We start from the raw sequence: 19586 nt of genomic DNA, 5'->3' as shown, positions 1-19586 counted from the left end.
TTTACCGTTTACTTTTTGAAATAAAAATAAAAATGCAACATGCATGGTTCGTATTTTCAACAGTAAATCACCCAATTTCGCCGTAACGTTGTTTTAATTTTAATAATTGAAAAATGTGCATAAAAATTGCAACATATTTAACAATAAATATAGCTTATATGCCATATTAAATCAAATTACGTTAGAAAATAAATAAAACGCGTCGCAAAAAAGTATACGTCGTCGGCAGGATTCGAACCTGCGCGGGAATATCCCAAAAGATTTCTAGTCTATCGCCTTAACCACTAGGCTACGGCACCTAATAGTAGGCTCTTCAACCTTCGAAGAAATCGCGGGAAATCATTAGAGGTGCACTACCTTAATGACCCACACTATTATCACATTGGCCACTTTTACGGATTATTCCGATATGTTCCGAGCCGTTACGCTTTGCAATTTACGCTTTGACAATGTCAAGGTCACCACCTGATTAAAGATGGCGGCCTCCAGTGAAAATGCTAAAAAGCCTGCCCAAATTCCGAAATATATTAAGTTTCTTTTTGGTGGTTGCGCAGGGTAGTTATGCGGTTTTGTTTCATTTATGTTGTTTCTTTGTTAATGAAGTTTTTTGCAAATACGCGTGTTTGAGATTTACGACATTCGTGAAGTTTATCGTTTAACCTTTTGTTTCTCATTCCCCACCTCCTCTAGCTCTAGTCCATATAAAAGAACTTCGAGTCCCAGAGCCTTTGATAATTTTTGCTGTTACGGCTCTGAGTCCATATGCATCATTTTGTAAAGCATAGACCCTTAAATACTACACAATGTTTCAACAGTGCTCCAGCTAGCAATAAATAAAGGGGCGCTGAGCCCCTCCAAATTTTGCCCACTTAAAAAGCGCCCCTCTATTTTTCTGTCAAATGCACTTTTGATCTCTAAATTCCTGCTTTCATGCCGTATAAATCGCCAGAAACATCGACATGAATACTCAGATAACACCCATGACTGCCTGGGGTGTATTATTACTATTAAGTATACACATTGTGAACAAACCAGCCCCAAGGGCATGGTTTGTTATCAGATCACTAATTAGTCTTTTGTTGCAGACGATAGTAACATGCTGTGAAAGATTATCTCAGAGGTCACGCTTGGTTAGGCACAATCACACTGAATGAAATCAAACTCAGCACTATTGATTTTTTTAAACTTCTGAATTCTTTGGCTAAAATTTTTTGTTTGCAAAAATAGTGATTTTTAATTCAAAATACCTATTAACCTTTGAAAATTAATCATCTTTTTTAATGCGAATATGCGGTTATTTTTTAAGTCCCAAATTACTGAATGGAAACATATTTGTGTTTGGATTTTATTTCTGAACTTTAAAACACTGTCCTCAATCATGATGAATTTTAAAATGAATAGGGGCAGACAGTTGTTATTTCTACAAATTAAGAACTTGTTTGAAAGGAGGATTTATCACTCTGCAAGAAAAAAATGTTGATATTGTCATATATTTTCGTGACCTAACAAAACTGTCAACGTTGTTGACATTAGTTGAAATAACATGTTGTGAAATAAATATATACTATTATTAACAATCAGGGATCATATTTTTTTCGGTTTTGTCGGTCCTAGACCGATTGGGGTCATGAAAGACCGATTGAAAATCCCAAACAGTCGGTCCGATTCTGTTTGCCTTGATATTAAAATTCCCATGTCATGAAATCGATTACACAGTGTACATGCTAACACACCCTAATGACATTCTTATCTCGATTAGGTGTGATAATTCGCTGCAGTCTCTAAACCTGTCAGGACCGGTTTATTGCACGTCAGACCAATAATCAAAAACTTGTGAACAGCGGATTAAAGACGCATCCGAAAAGACGCGTCTGAATGCATGCGCTGTAACTAAACAAAACATGCTGATACATTTTCCACCAGCGTAATAATCTGGTAATATATTTATGAATGAAAGTCGCGGATCTGATCGACAGAACAGCCGAAAGTTATTTTTATGGGCGGAACTTCACTTAAAATAGTACACAAGAAAAATAATATACATTGAATAAATCTTTAGTAAAACCGTGTTAGAATCGAAATCATTCGTGTACTTTATACTTTGTTGTTGAATAACTCACGACCGGAAAATTATATGCGTGGTTTCAAATGCTTCGCTCTTGTGATTAAATCCCTACGCATCTAAACTATCGGCTGTGGGTTATTTGACAACAAATTATTTCTTAATTATTTGGTTTGTTGTTGTCAGTAGCCAACCTACGCACAGACATTTGTTTGGTTCAGTGCATGTTTGTAAGCTATTATCGAGTCGACAACAATTTAAAACATCGGTATAGACTTACACAGATTAATAATGTTGACAACGATGAAAAAAGTCTGATAAAGCAGCACACGAAACAACAATGAAATAACAAATGATAAAACCAGTTGAGAAAAATCATTCCGTTAAAAAAATGCCTAAAGAATTTTACTTGTACATGTATTATACCACCGTCATGAATGGCAAAATCAATGGTTTATATTTTAACGTAATTTGTCATGATATCGGATATACATTTTCGGATACCTTTCCCCATTTATATCCGGACCGATTGATGTTGCGGGAAAATATGATCCCTGTTAACAATAACAATGTTTCATTTTAATCTCCAGACTGGATGCTACTTCATGGTGAAAATGACATTGATCATTGTTTAGACTTTAAATTTGTCAATATAGATTTTTGTTTTAATTAATATTATTATTGTGGACAAACATTGGCTCAAAGCTACTTAAAGCAAGTAATTTTAGTAGTGACAGTCACAACGTTTTTTTGACCCAGTGAAACCCCTGAATTTATTTAATGTTTTCTTCATTTCGTTTTCTTCTTAAAGGCCACTGATGCTGAAACTGGAACCTGAAAGATTAACATGCAGTTCAATGATGATAGATGATAAAAAACATCAAAATCCCCCCCCCCTCCCACACCGGAAAGAAATATGATATCTACATATCTCTAATGCGTGTACATGTAGTCGGATGCTAGCCCAAGTCGGTTAGGAAATTGGCTACTAAGTTGTTTTCCTTAGCGCCAATGTAGATAGTAATATATTTATTTTAATTTCATTACACAAAATGAGAAACAGCATTCAATTGGTGGTCATCCAATGCACTAGTGTTTACAATTAATAAGTATATAGTATAACCTAAGTATATACTTAAGTATATGTATAACCAAATGCCCTATTTTCCAAAATTACGAGTGAAATGTGCCCTTTTTGGGGAAGCTCCCCTCTATTTTGAAAAGCTGGCTGGAGCACTGACTTGTTGACATTTAATGTGGAAATTCCGTACATTGTAAATAATCGTCAAACATTATTGACTGGCTACAACACAGATCACAATGTGGAAATCGTTTTTCTTGATTAGACTGTGTAGACTGCACAGGCTAATCCGGGACAACACTTTACTCACGTGCATAAAGCCAAGCTTTCCAGAAATAGACTCTAATATGATCCGGTATTGCACAGTTAATCTTTTACGAAGAGAGAAACAATTTCTTTTTGCAAAGTGTCTTATATATCAAACAAATGCTCCTTTGTTTGTTTTCAGTATGGCAGCCACACTGTTTGTACAGCCTCTGGATCTAGTGAAGAACAGAATGCAGCTCAGTGGTAAGCTTTTAAGGCTAAAAATTTAACCTCTTTCGGGGAAAACTGGGATTAAAGCATGTGCTGTAAGCGCCGTCCCAAATAAACCTGTGCTTTCCACACAGCTCATCTTGGTCAACTCTTTGCACCTGTCCTAAATTTTGATTTTTGCTAAAATTTTTGAAACCAAACAATCCATAAAAGTAGAAAGTTTTGTCACTTAATAGCCTGCGCAGACTGCAGATGCTCATCTGGATTGTCACCTAAGCTCACATGCAATAAGTCCAGTTTTCTCAGAACGAGGCTCCATTAATTATAGTGATACAACCTCCGTGACAAAATAAAGATTTGCATTCAGTTAATGTGCAAAAGCTCTTTCTAATTGAAATTTCATCAAAATGTTGGCACATGCTCTTTCAGGCTTTTAAATGTGCTCTCTTTTCCTTTTAGTATAAATGTGAGCACAGTTCAAATAGACTCATGTAGAAAAAATACCTAGTTTACAAATCTTTTCCTCTATCAATTCAAGGCCCATAGCTTTTTTTTTAATAGAAAGATGTGTCTCATGATTCTATTTCAATTTAATATTGTCAAACGTCCCATCCCCCACAACCAAAAAAAAACGTTAAGCGCATGCTATGTAACGTAATGGATAAAGGGAAGTCACTCTAAATGTCATTAATATAGTGTATGTTAACGTTTTTTTATGATTTTGACAGAAAACTTCTTTATTTTAATTGGGAAAAGTGTCATCTAGATTTGATTGGGAATGTGGCGTTTGTTTTTTGCTTTGGGAGTGACTTCATTTTCCGGAGGCGCAGACAGTGTTGAAAAAACCCTGAAATCAGAGTAGATGAGTTATAGACATTGATTATAACAGTTTTTATTTTTTCCCCAAATATATCTCTTTCGCACTCTATTTTCCCCTTTCACCCAGCGTCCAGCGTCTTCCCCTTTTTCTAAAAAAAACCCTGATAGTATAAAAGCCATTCTGGGCATTTTCCAATCCCAAAATAGCATTTTTCCCCCAAATGGCTAGGAAAAGGCTTACATGCTAAGGTTAGCGGAGCCGGTATAATGAAACTGGCTTCCCTGTTACAATATGTTATTTCGCCTCATGTAAATTTCACTTGAACAGCTAAGTATCTGACTGGTGCTTGCTTTGCAGGTGAAGGGGGAGCCAAGCGCCAATACAAGACGAGTTTCCATGCCCTGAAATCCATCATTGCCAATGAGGGGGTACTGGCTGTGTATACTGGGTAGGTCATAAGCTTTGTGATCTATTTTCTATAAAACAAGCAGCTTTTATCATAATCTTAAAGGTATATGATACATAAGAAAATATGATCATCTTTTAAATAAATAAGTTAGTATACTTGTTTTTTATGCCCCCTTTCGAAGAAAAGGGGGCATATAGTGATCGGACTGTGTGTCTGTCCGTCCGTCTGCCCGTCTTTCCTTCACACTCTTCGTTAAGGTTTCGAAAAATGCTCATAACATCTATGTCCCTTGAGATATAACCTTCATATTTGGTATGCATGTGTATATGGACAAGGCCTTTCCATACGCACATTTTTTTTTACCCCTGTGACCTTGACCTTGAACTTAGGGTCCGCGTGTAGGTTTCCAAATCTGCGTTTAGGTTTCGAAAAATACTCATAACTTCTATGTCCCTTGAGATATAACCTTCATATTTGGTATGCATGTGTATATGGACAAGGCCTTTCCATACGCACACATTTTTTTACCCCTGTGACCTTTACCTGGAAGTTAGGGTCCGCGTTTAGGTTTCGAAATCTGCGTTGAGGTTTCGTAAAATGCTCATAACTTCTATGTCCCTTGAGATAAAGCCTTCATATTTGGTATGCATGTGTATATGGACAAGGCCTTTCCATACGCACACACATTTTGACCCCTGTGACCTTGACCTTGAACTTAGGGTCCGCGTTTAGGTTTCAAAATCTGTGTTTAGGTTTCGAAAAATGCTCATAACTTCTATGTCCCTTGAGATATAACCTTCATATTTGGTATGCATGTTTATATGGACAAGGCCGTTCCATACGCATAAATTATTTTACCCGTGTGACCTTTACCTTGAAGTTAGGGTCCGCGTTTAGGTTTCGAAATCTGCTTTTGTGTTTCGAAAAATGCTCATAACTTCTATGTCCCTTGAGATAAAGCCCTCATATTTGGTATGCATGTGTATATAGACAAGGCCTTTCCATACGCACACAAATTTTGACCCCTGTGACCTTGAACTTAGGGTCCGCGTTTAGGTTTCAAAATCTGTGTTTAGGTTTCGAAAAATGCTCATAACTTCTATGTCCCTTCAGATGTAACCTTCATATTTGGTATGCATGTGTATATAGACAAGGCCTTTCCATACGCACACAAATTTTGACCCCTTTTTACCTTGACCTTGAACTTAGGGTCCGCGTTTAGGTCGAAAAATGCTCATAACTTCTATCAAAGCGTTTATCGGGGGCATATGTAATCCTATGGAGACAGCTCTTGTTTTATTGAATAAAATTACAATAATGTAAGTACATGTACTGTCAAATTCAATAAAAGAAACCATGAAGAATACACACTGTTTATTAAACCAATGCTACTTTTACATGGAACGATTAAAAACTTCTCTATAATGCTTGGAAAATACCGGATCTTGTTGAACAGGGTGAGTGCCTTAAAAATTATATTTTCATGCCCTGTTTTATTCAATGCTTTTATTTAATTCAGATTGTCAGCAGGCCTGCTTCGCCAGGCGACCTACACTACGACCAGACTTGGTCTCTACACGTCCATGTTCGAGTATGCCACTAGGTGAGTACAGACCAGCAACAATGTAACTTGACATTTATGCCTCTTTTTTGGAAAACTGGGCTTAATGCATGGACTTAAAGTGTCATCCAAATTTAGCCTGTGCAGTTTGCACGAGGGAATCAGGAACGACATGTTCAGCTTCTATGGAATGTTTTGTTTAAAGGAATGTTCTTCTCTACTCAAATCCAGTTTTTGGAAAGTGCTTTACTGGATTAGCTTGCACGAACAGCTCCAGCTCATCTTGAATAACACTTAACACATGCCAGGGTTTTTTATCTGATTTGGGGGAAAGAGCCTGGCTTTCTTGAGGGGAAAAAAATTGCGCGAAACACCGGATTTTGGGGGAAAATGAGGAAAGTCCTAAATAATCAATTTAACATATTTTACTGTTTTAAAAAAAATTCAAGGCAACAGATAATTTGAATATGCAATTATTCTACACTGGACTAGGTTAACTTATATATTATTTAAAGGTTTAAAAACAAAAAAAAAATTGGGGGGGGGGATGAAATGTAGGGAAAAATTCACCTGCTGAGGGGGAAAAATAAATACTAGGGGAAAGGGCCCTTTTTTGGCGGGTCACAAAGAACGAAAAAAACCTGCATGCATTTAGCCCATTTTCCCAGAACCCTGCTCATTTTGCAGTTTTGCATTAAGCAGAAGACACCACGACATCAAAAATATTGTCTTCACTTTGATGGTATTACATGTATATTCTTTTTTGGACCATAATTTATATTCTTGGAACTTGGAGGAATGAGGGTTTTTTAGTTGTCTTTCATTCAACTCTCTACTTGATCTATTGAATAATAAAGAGTTTTGTTCAAGCCTGTGTGTGTTGGGGGTGTGAGGGGTTGGGGTAAGGACCAGAGCATTTTCCAACCCTGATGTAATATAAAAATGAGATCCCTGTGGTATCTTATGGTATCATATTTGTGCATTTAATGTTCTACATTTGATCCTGTGTCTCGGTCTGTGAAAGGGGTTTTAATATATGTGTGTAAAGTATGGTCCCAGACTAGCCTGTGTAGTCCAACAGGCTTACATGAGACAACACTTTCTGCTTAAACTAGATTTTTGACTTCTTTAAATAAAAAAAATAAAGTCACTGTGGAAAGTGCCATCCCTGATTAGCCTGTTTGGACTGCAAATGCTAATCTGGGACAACACTTTATACGCATGCATTTAGCCCTGTTTTCTCAAAGTGCAACTCAGTCATGATTCTGGCTTGCAGAGAGGGGAAGAACCCCAACTTTGCAATGAAGGCCCTGATAGGCTGTACTGCAGGGGGTCTGGCTGCTTTCGTTGGTACGCCCGCTGAGATCTCCCTCATCCGTATGACAGCTGATGGAAGGTGAGCTGAGGTTGTTTTACCAGTAATGGTTTATTAAGCGGGTTTGGAGCTAGAAAATAAGGTAGTGAAAGCTAATTTTTGGGTAAACAATAGGAGGTTGAATTGATTAATATATTTACTCATTGAAAAGTGTCGTTTTTTATTCACTTAGGTTACAAAAATAACCATACAAGTAATTTATTGATTCATAACTAAGATTCTTTTTTATTTGAAGAAGGGACGTTATATTAAGAGTTTGGAGTTGATTTTTTGAAATTCAGAAATATAAATAATTTGGCATTAGGTGCTTTGAAAAGACCTTGCTGTATGTGGTCTTTTGTAATTAATTTGCAGACTCAGTTATTATTACTTTTTCTTTGGGTTGGGGGTGGGACAAATAAGATTTAACTCTATGATGACAAGTATTGTTGTATGTCTTATGTACTTCGCTTTACAACATCTGTTTGAATTCAATATTGTTAAATCATCTGTTGGAAAGCAAACTTCAAATGAAATCAAATATAAAATATGAAACTGAGTATGAAAACAGTTGGTTGGATATGAAGGTTTCTTGAAACCAACAAATATTGAATGGTTTAGTTGGCTTGTTATCCCCCGCCATAGGCGGAGGGATGTTGTTTTGGCGTTGTCCGTCCATCTGTTCGTCCGTCTGTCCTTCTGGATTTCATTGAAACTTGGTATGAGTATATATATGGATAAGAGGAGGATGCACGCCAAATGGCATTGTACACCATCTGTTAGTAACGGAGTTATGGCCCTTTGTATCTTGAAAAATTGCTTTTTTGAGTGTCAAATATAACACTTTTGTGTCCAAGAGCATATTGGCGGGGGATATCAATTCAACAAATTTGCTTGTTGTTGTTGCAGACTCCCAGTAGCAGAGCGTAGAGGGTACAAGAACGTGTTCAACGCCATCTACAGGATCAGTACAGAGGAGGGGGTCGCCACGCTGTGGAGGGTAGGGGATCTGAAACATTATTGTGTTGTTATAGAAAAATGTATTAATTGATGGTGCTCTGGAAAATTATTGTGTAACTAGAAATGGCGCGGCAGAGGCCGACGCGTATCCCCACGCCGAATGTTTGACCTAGGTGTGCCCCAGGGTTGGTAATGGGGCCATGCATAGTTGAGATTGACCGTATTGTCATAAGAGAAGTTCAGTATCAATTTGAAGTGAATCGGTGTAGAAATGAAGAAATTATAGTAAAAGGCAATTTTGGGTGTGTGTGGTCTATGTGGGCGGGAGCGCCTTAGGGTTGGTAATGGGGCCATGCATAGTTGAGATTGACTGTATTGTCATAAGAGAAGTTCAATATCAATTTGAAGTGAATCGGTGTAGAAATGAAGAAATTATAATAAAGGCAATTTTGGGTGGGTTTGGTCTATGTGGGCGGGGCCCCAGGGTTGGTTATGGGGCCATGCATAGTTGAGATTGACCCTAATGTCATAAGAGAAGTTCAGTATCAATTTGAAGTGAATCCGTGTAGAAATGAAAAAATTATAGTAAATGGAATTTTTTGGTGGGTGTGGCCTATGTGGGCGGGCACCCCAGGGTTGGGATTGGGGCCATGCATAGTTGAGATTGACCCTAATGTCATAACAAAAGTTCAGTATCAATTTGAAGTGAATCCGTGTAGAAATGAAAAAATTATAGTAAATGGAAATTTTTGGTGGGTGTGGCCTATGTGGGCGGGGCGCCCCAGGGTTGGGAATGGGGCCATGCATGGTTGAGATTGACTGTATTGTCATAAGAGAGGTCCAGTATCAATTTGAAGTGAATCGGTGTAGAAATAAAGAAGTAAATGTAAAATAACCTAAAAAAATGAGTGATAATTTCTGACGCGGCCCCACCCCAACCGCTATAACTTTTGACCCAGGGGTCAGATCAAAATTCCAAATAGTGCAGGGTCGCACATATGCTCATAGCTACCATGTGTGTAAGTTTCAAGCTTCTAGTGCTTTTAGTGTAGGAGGAGATAGTGGCCAGGACGGACGGACAGACAGACGGACGGACGGCGGAGATAACCACAATATCCTCACCTTTTTTTCAAAAAGCGTGGGGATAATAATCATTTAAAGGAGACTTTATGCACTGTACCCTAAATTGTGTAGTAATAGTATTGTTGGGGATAAAAGACTGTGAAATAAGATAATGTTTATCAATGAAAGTAATTTTTATGCCCCCGAAGGAGGGCATATAGTGATTGCACTGTCCATCTGTCTGTCCGTCATACTTAAAAAAAAATGCTCATTACTTCTATGTCGCTTCAGATGTAACCTTCATATTTGGTATGCATGTGTATATGAACAAGGCTTCTCCATACTTGACCTTGAACTTAGGGTGCGTGTTTAGGTTTCGAAATACGCAATTAGGTTTAAAAAATGTTCATAACTTTTATGTCGCTTCAGATGTAACCTTCATATTCGGAATGCATGTGTATATGAACAAGGCTTTTCCATACCCACACAAATTTCGACCCCCTTGACCTTGAACTTAGGGTCCGTGTTTAGGTTTCTAAATCTGTGTTTAGGTTTCGAAAAATAGTCATAAGTTCTATCAAAGCATTTTGTGGGCATATGTCATCCTATGGAGACAGCTCTTGTTGTTTACTCAATGCATGAGTGAACGTATTAGTGGTGTAACTTGATACTTAATTATATTAAATACATAACTTATATAATAACGTATTTTACTTGGTAATTAACAATAGGAAATGTAACGCAAATGATCATAGGCAAATGGCTATAAATCAAGTCTAGTTGTACTTATGTTGGACAGGGTTGCTGGCCCACAGTTGCACGTGCCATGGTGGTAAATGCAGCACAGTTAGCGTCTTATTCCCAGTCCAAGGAAATACTCATAAACACAGGTATATCAAATGCTCATTCAAACGGTTATATGAAATACTCATTACACATTTATATCGAGTACTGATTATCAGAGGTCTATCAAATCCTGATAAACACATATGTATTCGCTACTCTTTAAGGCATTCAGCTAAAGAGGAATGGCAGTGGGGCCCCCTTTTTAGCTCATCTATTTTTTGAAAAAAAATTATGAGCTATTGTCATCACCTTGGCGTCGGCGTCGGCGTTGGCGTCCGGTTAAGTTTTGCGTTTAGGTCCACTTTTCTCAGAAAGTATCAATGCTATTGCATTCAAACTTGGTACACCTACTTACTATCATGAGGGGACTGGGCAGGCAAAGTTAGATTCAGTCATCTGGGGCTGAGTCACATGCAAGATCCATAATCCTAGAGGCAAGGTCAAGGCCACACATTGAGGTCAAAGATCATAAATTTAATGAATTATTAATAATTTAGCCATTTTTTTACTATTCCTCAAGGGAGTCTATATTAACCTTGTACAATTTTTTTTCTTTATCTGGGTGTAACAGGTTAGAGTGTCTCTATGTACTGGGTCAAGGTCACAAGTTAAGGTCAAATGATACAAATATATGATGAATGGATGATGAATATAAACACTTTAATGGAAACCATATGTACACAGGGATTTACAAGACCTGATATTCTGTTTCAAATAAACCAGTCAGGACTGTCTTTTCTTTAAATATGCGTCCTGTGAAGCAATTATTTGTGCGATCAATTGTTTCTCAATATTAACAAGTACAGCATCAGTAAGTAGCCTGGTTATTGCGCTCTGACAAAACTGGGTTTAATGCATGTCCATTAAGTGTCCCAGATCAACTTGTACAGTTTCCACTGGCTATTCAGGAACAACACTTTCTGCCTGGACTGGATATTCATTTAGAACAGATAGTTAAACAAAATATTCCTTAACAATGGAAATTATATATCCCAATCAGTTATGGACTGAACAGGCTCATTTTGGATGACACTTTATGCGCATTTATTAAGCGCAGTTTTCACAGAACGCGGCTGAATAAAGCTGACATATTTATAAATTACTTTGGTATTGGTTTGCTGTCTTGTAGTGAGAAATCCGCTTATCAGTCTACATGATTTTTTAGCTCACCTGAGCACAACGAGAAAATCATGGCTGCCAAGGGGCGGGGCATTGTTCCTTATATGGCTGTATATGGCTGTAGTAAAATCTTGATAACACTCTAGAGGCCACATTTATTGTCCAGTCTTCATGAAATTTGGTCAGAAGATTCATCCCAATAAAATTATGGACGAGTTCAAAAATGATGCCGGTTGGTTGAAAAACATGGCCACCACGGGGGTGGGGCATTTTTCCTTATATGGCTATAGTAAAACCTTGTTAACACTTTAGAGGTCACATTTATTGTCCGATCATCATGAAACTTGTTCAGAAGATTTGTCCCAATGATATCTTGGATGAGTTCGTAAATAGTTTTGGTTGCTTTAAAAACATGGCCACCAGTGGGCAGGGCATTTTTCCTTATATGGCTATATATGGCTATAGTAAAACCTTGTTCACACTCTGGAGGCCACATTTATTTTCCAGTCTTCATGAAATTTGGTCAGAAGATTGGTCTCAATGATATCTTCCATTAGTTTGAAAATAATTATGTTGGCTTGAAAAACATGGCTTCCAAGGGGCGGGGCAATTTTCCTTATATGGCTATAGTAAAATCTTGTTAACACTCTAGAGGCCACATTTACTGTCCGATCTTCATGGAACTTGGTCAGAAGATTCATCACGATAATATCTTGGACAAGTTCAAAAATCATAAATGATGCCAGTTGGTTGAAAAACATGGCTACCAGGGGTCGGGGCATTTTCCTGATATGGCTATAGTAAAACCTTGTTAACACTCTAGAGGCCACATTTATTTTCCAATCTTCATGAAACTTGGTCAGAAGATTTGTCCCAATAATATCTTGTTATCTCAGGTGAGCAACTTTGGGCCTTTCAGGCCCTCTTGTAATGAAACTTGTGCCTGATTATTTTTATGCCCCCGAAGGAGGGCATAGAGTGATCGGATTGTCAGTCCGTTCGTCAGTCTGTCCGTCACACTTTGCGTTTAGGTTTCGAAATATGCTCATAACTTCTATGTCGCTTCAGATAGCAATTTCATATTTGGCATGCATGTGCATATGGACAAGGCCTCTCCATACCCAAAACAAATTTGACCCTTGTGACCTTGAACTTAGGGTCCGCGTTTAGGTTTTGAAATCTGCGTTTAGGTTTTGAAAAATGCTCATTACTTCTATCAAAGCGTTTATAGGGGGCATACCGGTATGTCATCCTATGGTGAAAACTCTTGTTTTGTTCTTTAATGATATTTAATGGACAGCCTGTTATTATTTTTCTTTAATGATATTTTGTGGACGGAAGTTATTATTTTTCTTGCAGGTTATTTTGTGGATGGCCTGTTCCTACATTTCTGTGCAAGTATGATCAGTGGACTGGTTACAACTTTTTTCTCTATGCCAGTAGATATTGCCAAAACCAGGTCAGTGTTGCCAGTAGATATTGCCAAAACCAGGTCAGTGTTAATTGTTCCTCCACATTGATATGAGATTGCTCTGAGATAACTGGCCTTTTTGCATGTGCAAAAAGTGTTTTCCCAGATAAACTTATGCATTTTGCAAGGGTTACTTTTTTTTAGCTCATCTATTTTTTTATTTTTTTTTATTTTAGCTCATCTATTTTTTTTTTTATTTTTTATTTTAGCTCATCTATTTTTTGAAAAAAATTAATTTATGAGCTATTGTCTTCACCTTGGCATCGGCGTCTGGTTAAGTTTTGCGTTTAGGTACACTTTTCTCATAAAGTATCAATGCTAGTGCATTCAAACTTGGTACACTTACTTACTATCATGAGGAGACTGGGCAGGCAAAGTTAGATAATTCTGGCTTGCATTTTGACAGAATTAAGTGCCCTTTTTATACTAAGAAAATTGAAAATTTTGGTTAAGTTTTGTGTTTAGGTCCATTTTATTCCTTAATTATCAAAGCTATTGCTTTCATACTTGCAACACTTACTAACTATCATAAGGGGACTGTGCAGGCAAAGTAATGTAACTCTGACTGGCATTTTGACAGAATTATGGGCCCTTTTTATACGTAGAAAATTGAAAATTAGGTTAAGTTTTATGTTTAGGTCCACTTTTTTCCTAAAGTATCAAAGCTATTGCTTTCATACTTGCAACACTTACTAACTATCGCAAGGGGACTGTGCAGGCAAAGTTATGTAACTCTGACTGGCATTTTGACGGAATTATGGGCCCTGTATACTTTAAAATTTGGTTACGTTTTGTGTTTTGGTCCACCTTAAGTATCATAGATATTGCTTTCATACTTGGAACACTCGCAAACTATCATAAGGGGACAGTAAAGGACAAGTTGCATAACTCTGGTTGTCATTTTTACGGAATTATGGCCCTTTTATACTTTAATTATTATTAAAGATCAAAGATCATCTAATAAATGACCACCACACCCTCACACTATACCCCCCCCCCCACCCCAAAAAAATAATTTTTATGCCCCCGGTAGGGTGGCATATAGCAGTTGGACTGTCCGTCAGTATGTCAGTCAGTATGTCTGTCCGTCCGAAAAAAACTTTAACATTGGCCATAACTTTTTCACTTTTTAAGATAGCAACTTGATATTTGGCATGCATGTGTTTCTCATGGAGCTGCACATTTTGAGATGTAAAAAGGTCAAGGTCATCCTTCAAGGTCAAATGTCAAATTTATGGTGTCTGTCCGTCCGAAAACTTTAACATTGGCCATTACTTTTTCAATATTGAAGATAGCAACTTGATATTTGGCATGCATGTGTATCTCATGGAGCTGAACATTTTGAGTGGTAAAAGGTGAAGGTCATCCTTCAAGGTCAAATGTCAAATATATGGAGTCTGTCCGTCCAAACTTTAACATTGGCCATAACATTTTTAATATTGAAGATAGCAACTTGATATATGGCATGCATGTGTATCTCATTAAGCTGCACATTTTGAGTGGTGAAAGTTCAAGGTCAAGGTCATCCTTCAAGGTCATTTTTTTTTAATTCTAAGCGGCGTTCTCATGAAGCTGCACATTTTGAGTGGTGGAAGCTCAAGGTCATCCTTCAAGGTTAAGGTCATCCTTCAAGGTCAAAGGTAAAAAAACAAATAAAAAATTTCAAAGCAGCGTTATCATGAAGCGGCACATTTTGAGTGGTGGAAGTTCAAGGTCAAGGTCATTCTTCAAGGTCAAGGTCATCCTTCAAGGTCAAAGGTAAAAAAAAATCAAAGCGGCGTTATCATGGAGCTGCACATTTTGAGTGGTGGAAGTTCAAGGTCAAGGTCATTGTTCAAGGTCAAGGTCATCCTTCAAGGTCAAAGGTAAAAAAAATAATCAAAGCGGCGTTATTATGAAGCTGCACATTTTGAGTGGTGGAAGGTCAAGATCATCCTTTAAGGTCAAGGTCATCCTTCAAGGTCAAAGGTAAAAAAAATAATATCTCAAAGAGGCCTCGTAATAAAGCTGCACATTTTGAGTAGTGGAAGTTCAAGGTTAAGGTCATCCTTTAAGGTCAAAGGTAAAAAAAAAACTACAACATTTTTTTTCAAAGCGGCGCAATAAGGGGCATTGTTTTTCTGACAAACACATCTCTTGTTTTTTTCAAACATTGTTAAAAAACACAAATATTTATTTTTATTATTTTATTTTTGAAATACTGTCCAACCCTCCCCGTAAAAAAAAATTTTTTTGCATTTTTTTTTGCATTTTTGGAAGATCATGTATTAAATGACCACACCCCCACACTATATACCCCTCTCCACTCCACCCCTCCCTCCTTTGTGATTGAAATTGAGATAGGTCCCTACACCTTTAAAAATAAAAATAAATGAGCCTTCTGCACCCGCAAGGCGGTGCTCTTGTTATAATAATTACCATAGAACATAAGCTCTATGATGCATATTTACCGTTGCTCTGTTGTTCTTTGTATAGGATTATTTTGCAAGGTGTTTTAAAGTTCTAAAGTAGGTTCATTATTTTTGTTGACATTAGGATTAAATGTTGTTGATTAATTTTATCTGGCATTTTCATTAGATTTTACATTTGTGGTTTGTTTTATTATGTTTGATATAAGACTTCAGACTTTAATGCTGGTTGGACATTTGATTTTTGGTTATGAGGACACAAATCAAGGACATTGTGGTGCGACAAATAATAATTGTTTTTCATTACTCCTAAGATAAGAATTTTCAAGGATTTTCTATTAACTGAATTATACAGTGAAAATTGGCAAACTTAGTCAGTGAATGATTATTAACGCATGTTCAATGAAATATTTTAGTGAAACTATTTAGTATAATCTATATAAGTCTAATTGAAAAAAATACTTTTGTAAGCATAATTGATCAGCATTGATGTATAGTTATACTTCATTTCTACATAGATCACTTGCATGGTCAGGTGTCAAAAGTGTGTGTGTAATTATGACAGGGTAGCTGAGTGGTTAGGGTGCTAGGTTTCTATTGTGAAGGACCTGGATTAAAATACCCGCAAAGGCCTATTTTTCAATGCTTTTTCTTGATGAACAATTATTTAAGACATTTTCAAGTGTGTTAGTTTGTACTTTTAATATTTATTAAGGGGCTGTTTTTCATTTGATATTTTAAGTAATCTTGTTTTATTCAAAGAATGATGTCCACTATTACTTTTGTTGTGTATTTTGTACTGACTACTTCTCCTATTGTTTCAGAGTTCAGAACATGAAAGTTATCAATGGTGTGCCAGAATACAAGGGAGCTGTTGTAAGTATACATTTAATGATAGAATAGTTTTGTGGAAAGTCTTTTTAAAGAAATAAATAACAATATTTTTAGTTTGACATGTATTAGGTTTGCATAAAAAAGTAAGTACACAGTACATCATAGCTTCACTTAAGATGCTAGGTGTGCTGTGATGAGATCATTTTTAGCCTTTAATTGTTTTGGAATTAACAAATGTTTTCTTTGATCAACGCAAAAACACACATACAACTTGATTGCTTCTTCCTTGCTGTTCAGTTGAGTCTTCTAGGTATTGAACTCAACAAAAACCTGAGACCAGTTTATTGAAAAAAATCTTAAAGCAATAGTTTAATAGACTGTTTTGAACGTTTGAAATTAGGCCATGACATTAATTGTATCCCAGAACTGAAACAGGTATCTTAATTAGTAAGTAAACGTAAGCCAATAGTCCAATAGTATCCTTCACAAACACTGAAATAATGTAACAACCTTATTGAGATGAGAACAAGATCATATCCTTGACACTAAGCTGCCTAGTGATGCATTATATGCGTTAACACTTAACAGCTGCATCATGGTGATGTTTAGAGTCGTTATAAAGGGAAGAAATCCACCCCTTGGGAAAGGCTACTTCTCAAAATACCTTGAATCTATGTAACTATCGCAAAAAGAATTTCTTCAATAAACTAGTATCAAGCTCATGTTGAGATTATAAGCTTGTAGACTGTCTACAGAATGTTATCATTAAGTCATTGGCAAAGATGGCATATTCATCCTGTAAATAAAGTAATTGCTTTTCTCTCTTTCTGTTAGGGTCTCATTTTGAAGGAATTTGGCTTAGAGAGCATGCTCAGCTTCTGTATAAAAATGTGTCTTGGTCTGTGAAAATTGGGCAAAATGCATGTGCGTAAAGTGTCGTCCCAGATTAGCCTGTGCAGTCCGCACAGGCTTATCAGGGATGACACTTTCCGCTTTAATGGAATTTTTCGTTTAAAGGAAGTCCCTTTTTACAGAAAATCTAATAAAAGCAGAAAGTGTTGTCCCTGACTAGCCTGTGTGGACTGCACAGGCTAATCTGGGACGACACTTTACGCACATGCATTATGCCCAATTTTCTCAGAACACGACTCGAATAATTGGTGTTCTTTTTCTCTGCAGGATGTAATTGTGAAAGTTGTTGGCAAAGAGGGTGTGTTCAGCCTGTGGAAGGGTTTCACACCGTACTACGCCCGTCTTGGACCTCACACCGTACTCACATTTATCTTCCTGGAGCAAATGAACGCGACCTACAAGCGCATTGTTCTCAAAGACGAGAGTAAGGGAGGTGGAGGATTGTAACATAGCGAGGATTGTAACGATAGTGAGGATTGTAACGATAGCGGGGATTGTTTAGGTTTAGAGCCTCATTCTGTGAGACAACTGGGCTTAATGCATGCACGTACATTTTCGTCCCAGATTAGCCTGTGTAGTCCGCACTGGCAAATCGGAGACAACTCTTTATGTCTTAACTGGATGTTTGTTGAGAAGAGACTTAATTTAAACAAAAATTTCTTAAAAGTGGGCAGTGTTGTTTCTGATTTGTTTATTTCAAATAAACAGGCTAATCTGGGATTACCTTTTACATAAATGCATTAAGCGAAGTCTTCCTTGAACATGGCTTCTTTTACACTGCTTATGGGGATGTTTAGTAGATGAATACTTAATTTGACATCATTGAAGACTGATAAGCAGCTGGTTGGATTCATGTGTAAAGGCTTTGGATTGGTTAAACATGTGAATCATTGAATGAATGAATGACAGTGGTGACTCAATTCCCTCTGTATAATTTTTATGTCCCCCAGTCTGTACTGAGGGACATATTGTTTTTTACCTGTCTGTTTGTTTGTTGTTTTGTTTGTTGGTTTGTAAGCGTCAAACTTTAACATTGGCCATAACTTTTGCAATATTGATGATATTGTCTGCTGAATTTCTAAAATTAGCATTTTCTTAGATTTTTTTTCAAGCTAAAAGAATAGCAAACAGTTTGGATCCTGATGAGACGCCAGGTTCTGTGGCGTCTCATCTGGATCCAAACTGTTTGCAAAGGCCTTCAAAATTCGGTTGCAGCGCTGAAAGGGTTAAGACAAGAAACACAAGTTTATGTTGTTGTAAAGTGTTTTATTTGTTAAAACGTTTCTCATATAAACCTACAAAATGTAATTACGTTTAAATATCCAATAATTTATGTGCCAGAATGATAGTGCTGTCCTGTCATTTATATTTCATTCTACTACTTCTTTAAAGTTCTTTTCCATGCTTTAAATGTGTTTTTTTAATTACTGCAGGCTATTTGTTAATAAAACTGCAATATGTTTATTATTTATATGTCTTTGTAAATGAAAATTATACTTTTTGCATTTTTGTTAAAAAATATTGTAAGTTGGTGCATTTATTGAACAAACACATGTTTTGAGTGTCTTTATAAACTGGAAATAGCCTATAAATGAAACAATGTTTTTTTAGTTTTTTCAAATACAAATAACGAAAAATATACTTGTTTATATCTGGAATTGGTTGTGTGCGGTGAGGAAAACTTAATGCTTGACCAAAAAACTAAATTTTAAATGAATTTTCCGATTTTAAGTGTACAATGAAAATCATGTATCAACTTTGTATTAATTGTCAAAGTAAATTGGTATTTAATCTGTGTAATATTGATGTTATAATATCACTTTTTTGTAACTTGTGTTAAATAACTCACACCCTGTATTTATTTCCAAGGTATTGTTAATTTTGCATTGTTTTATGCATTATATATTTGTAGCTTTGGGGTGTGTTATTTATACTGTTTTTGCTGGTTTGCTGTTAGTGATTTGTTGATAGACTGTAACCTGTTAACCTGCTTATGAAAATGTTTTATATTTTAGAAATGTATTAAGTTTGCCTTTAATAATAGTTTTACTTTCATTACAAAATTTTCAACAATACATTTTTAGCTCATCTATTTTTTGAAAAAAAATTATGAGCTATTGTCATCACCTTGGCGTCGGCGTCGGCGTCTGCGTCGGCGTCGGCGTCTGCGTCGGCGTCGGCGTCCGGTTAAGTTTTGCGTTTAGGTCCAC

General features: G+C 36.7%; 1 protein-coding gene across 1 annotated transcript; it reads left to right on the top strand.

Moving 5' to 3' along the window:
* The first annotated feature begins 425 nt into the window (after nt 1-425).
* On the top strand, nt 426-17874 carry LOC127882316 (mitochondrial 2-oxoglutarate/malate carrier protein-like). The gene is made up of 11 exons (XM_052430883.1): nt 426-555; nt 3592-3653; nt 4798-4888; nt 6369-6452; nt 7687-7806; nt 8674-8764; nt 10586-10676; nt 13111-13210; nt 16455-16506; nt 17644-17825; nt 17861-17874. Exons 1-10 carry the CDS (start codon nt 476-478, stop codon nt 17821-17823), a joined length of 951 nt encoding a protein of 316 aa, XP_052286843.1. The 5' UTR covers nt 426-475; the 3' UTR covers nt 17824-17825; nt 17861-17874.
* The last annotated feature ends 1712 nt before the right edge of the window (nt 17875-19586 follow it).

The sequence above is a fragment of the Dreissena polymorpha genome, chromosome 5 (genome assembly GCF_020536995.1).
Source record: "Dreissena polymorpha isolate Duluth1 chromosome 5, UMN_Dpol_1.0, whole genome shotgun sequence".
In the NCBI taxonomy this organism is placed as follows: domain Eukaryota; kingdom Metazoa; phylum Mollusca; class Bivalvia; order Myida; family Dreissenidae; genus Dreissena; species Dreissena polymorpha.
This window is presented reverse-complemented; position numbering and strand designations above follow the sequence as displayed.

Coding starts and splice junctions, on each gene's coding strand:
- LOC127882316 (XM_052430883.1), top strand. CDS start 476: ATGGCGGCCTCCAGTGAAAATGCTAAAAAGCCTGCCCAAATTCCGAAA. Junction 556..3,591: donor CTTTTTGGTGGTTGCGCAGG/GTAGTTATGCGG, acceptor GTTTGTTTTCAG/TATGGCAGCCACACTGTTTG. Junction 10,677..13,110: donor GGAAATACTCATAAACACAG/GTATATCAAATG, acceptor TTTTTCTTGCAG/GTTATTTTGTGGATGGCCTG.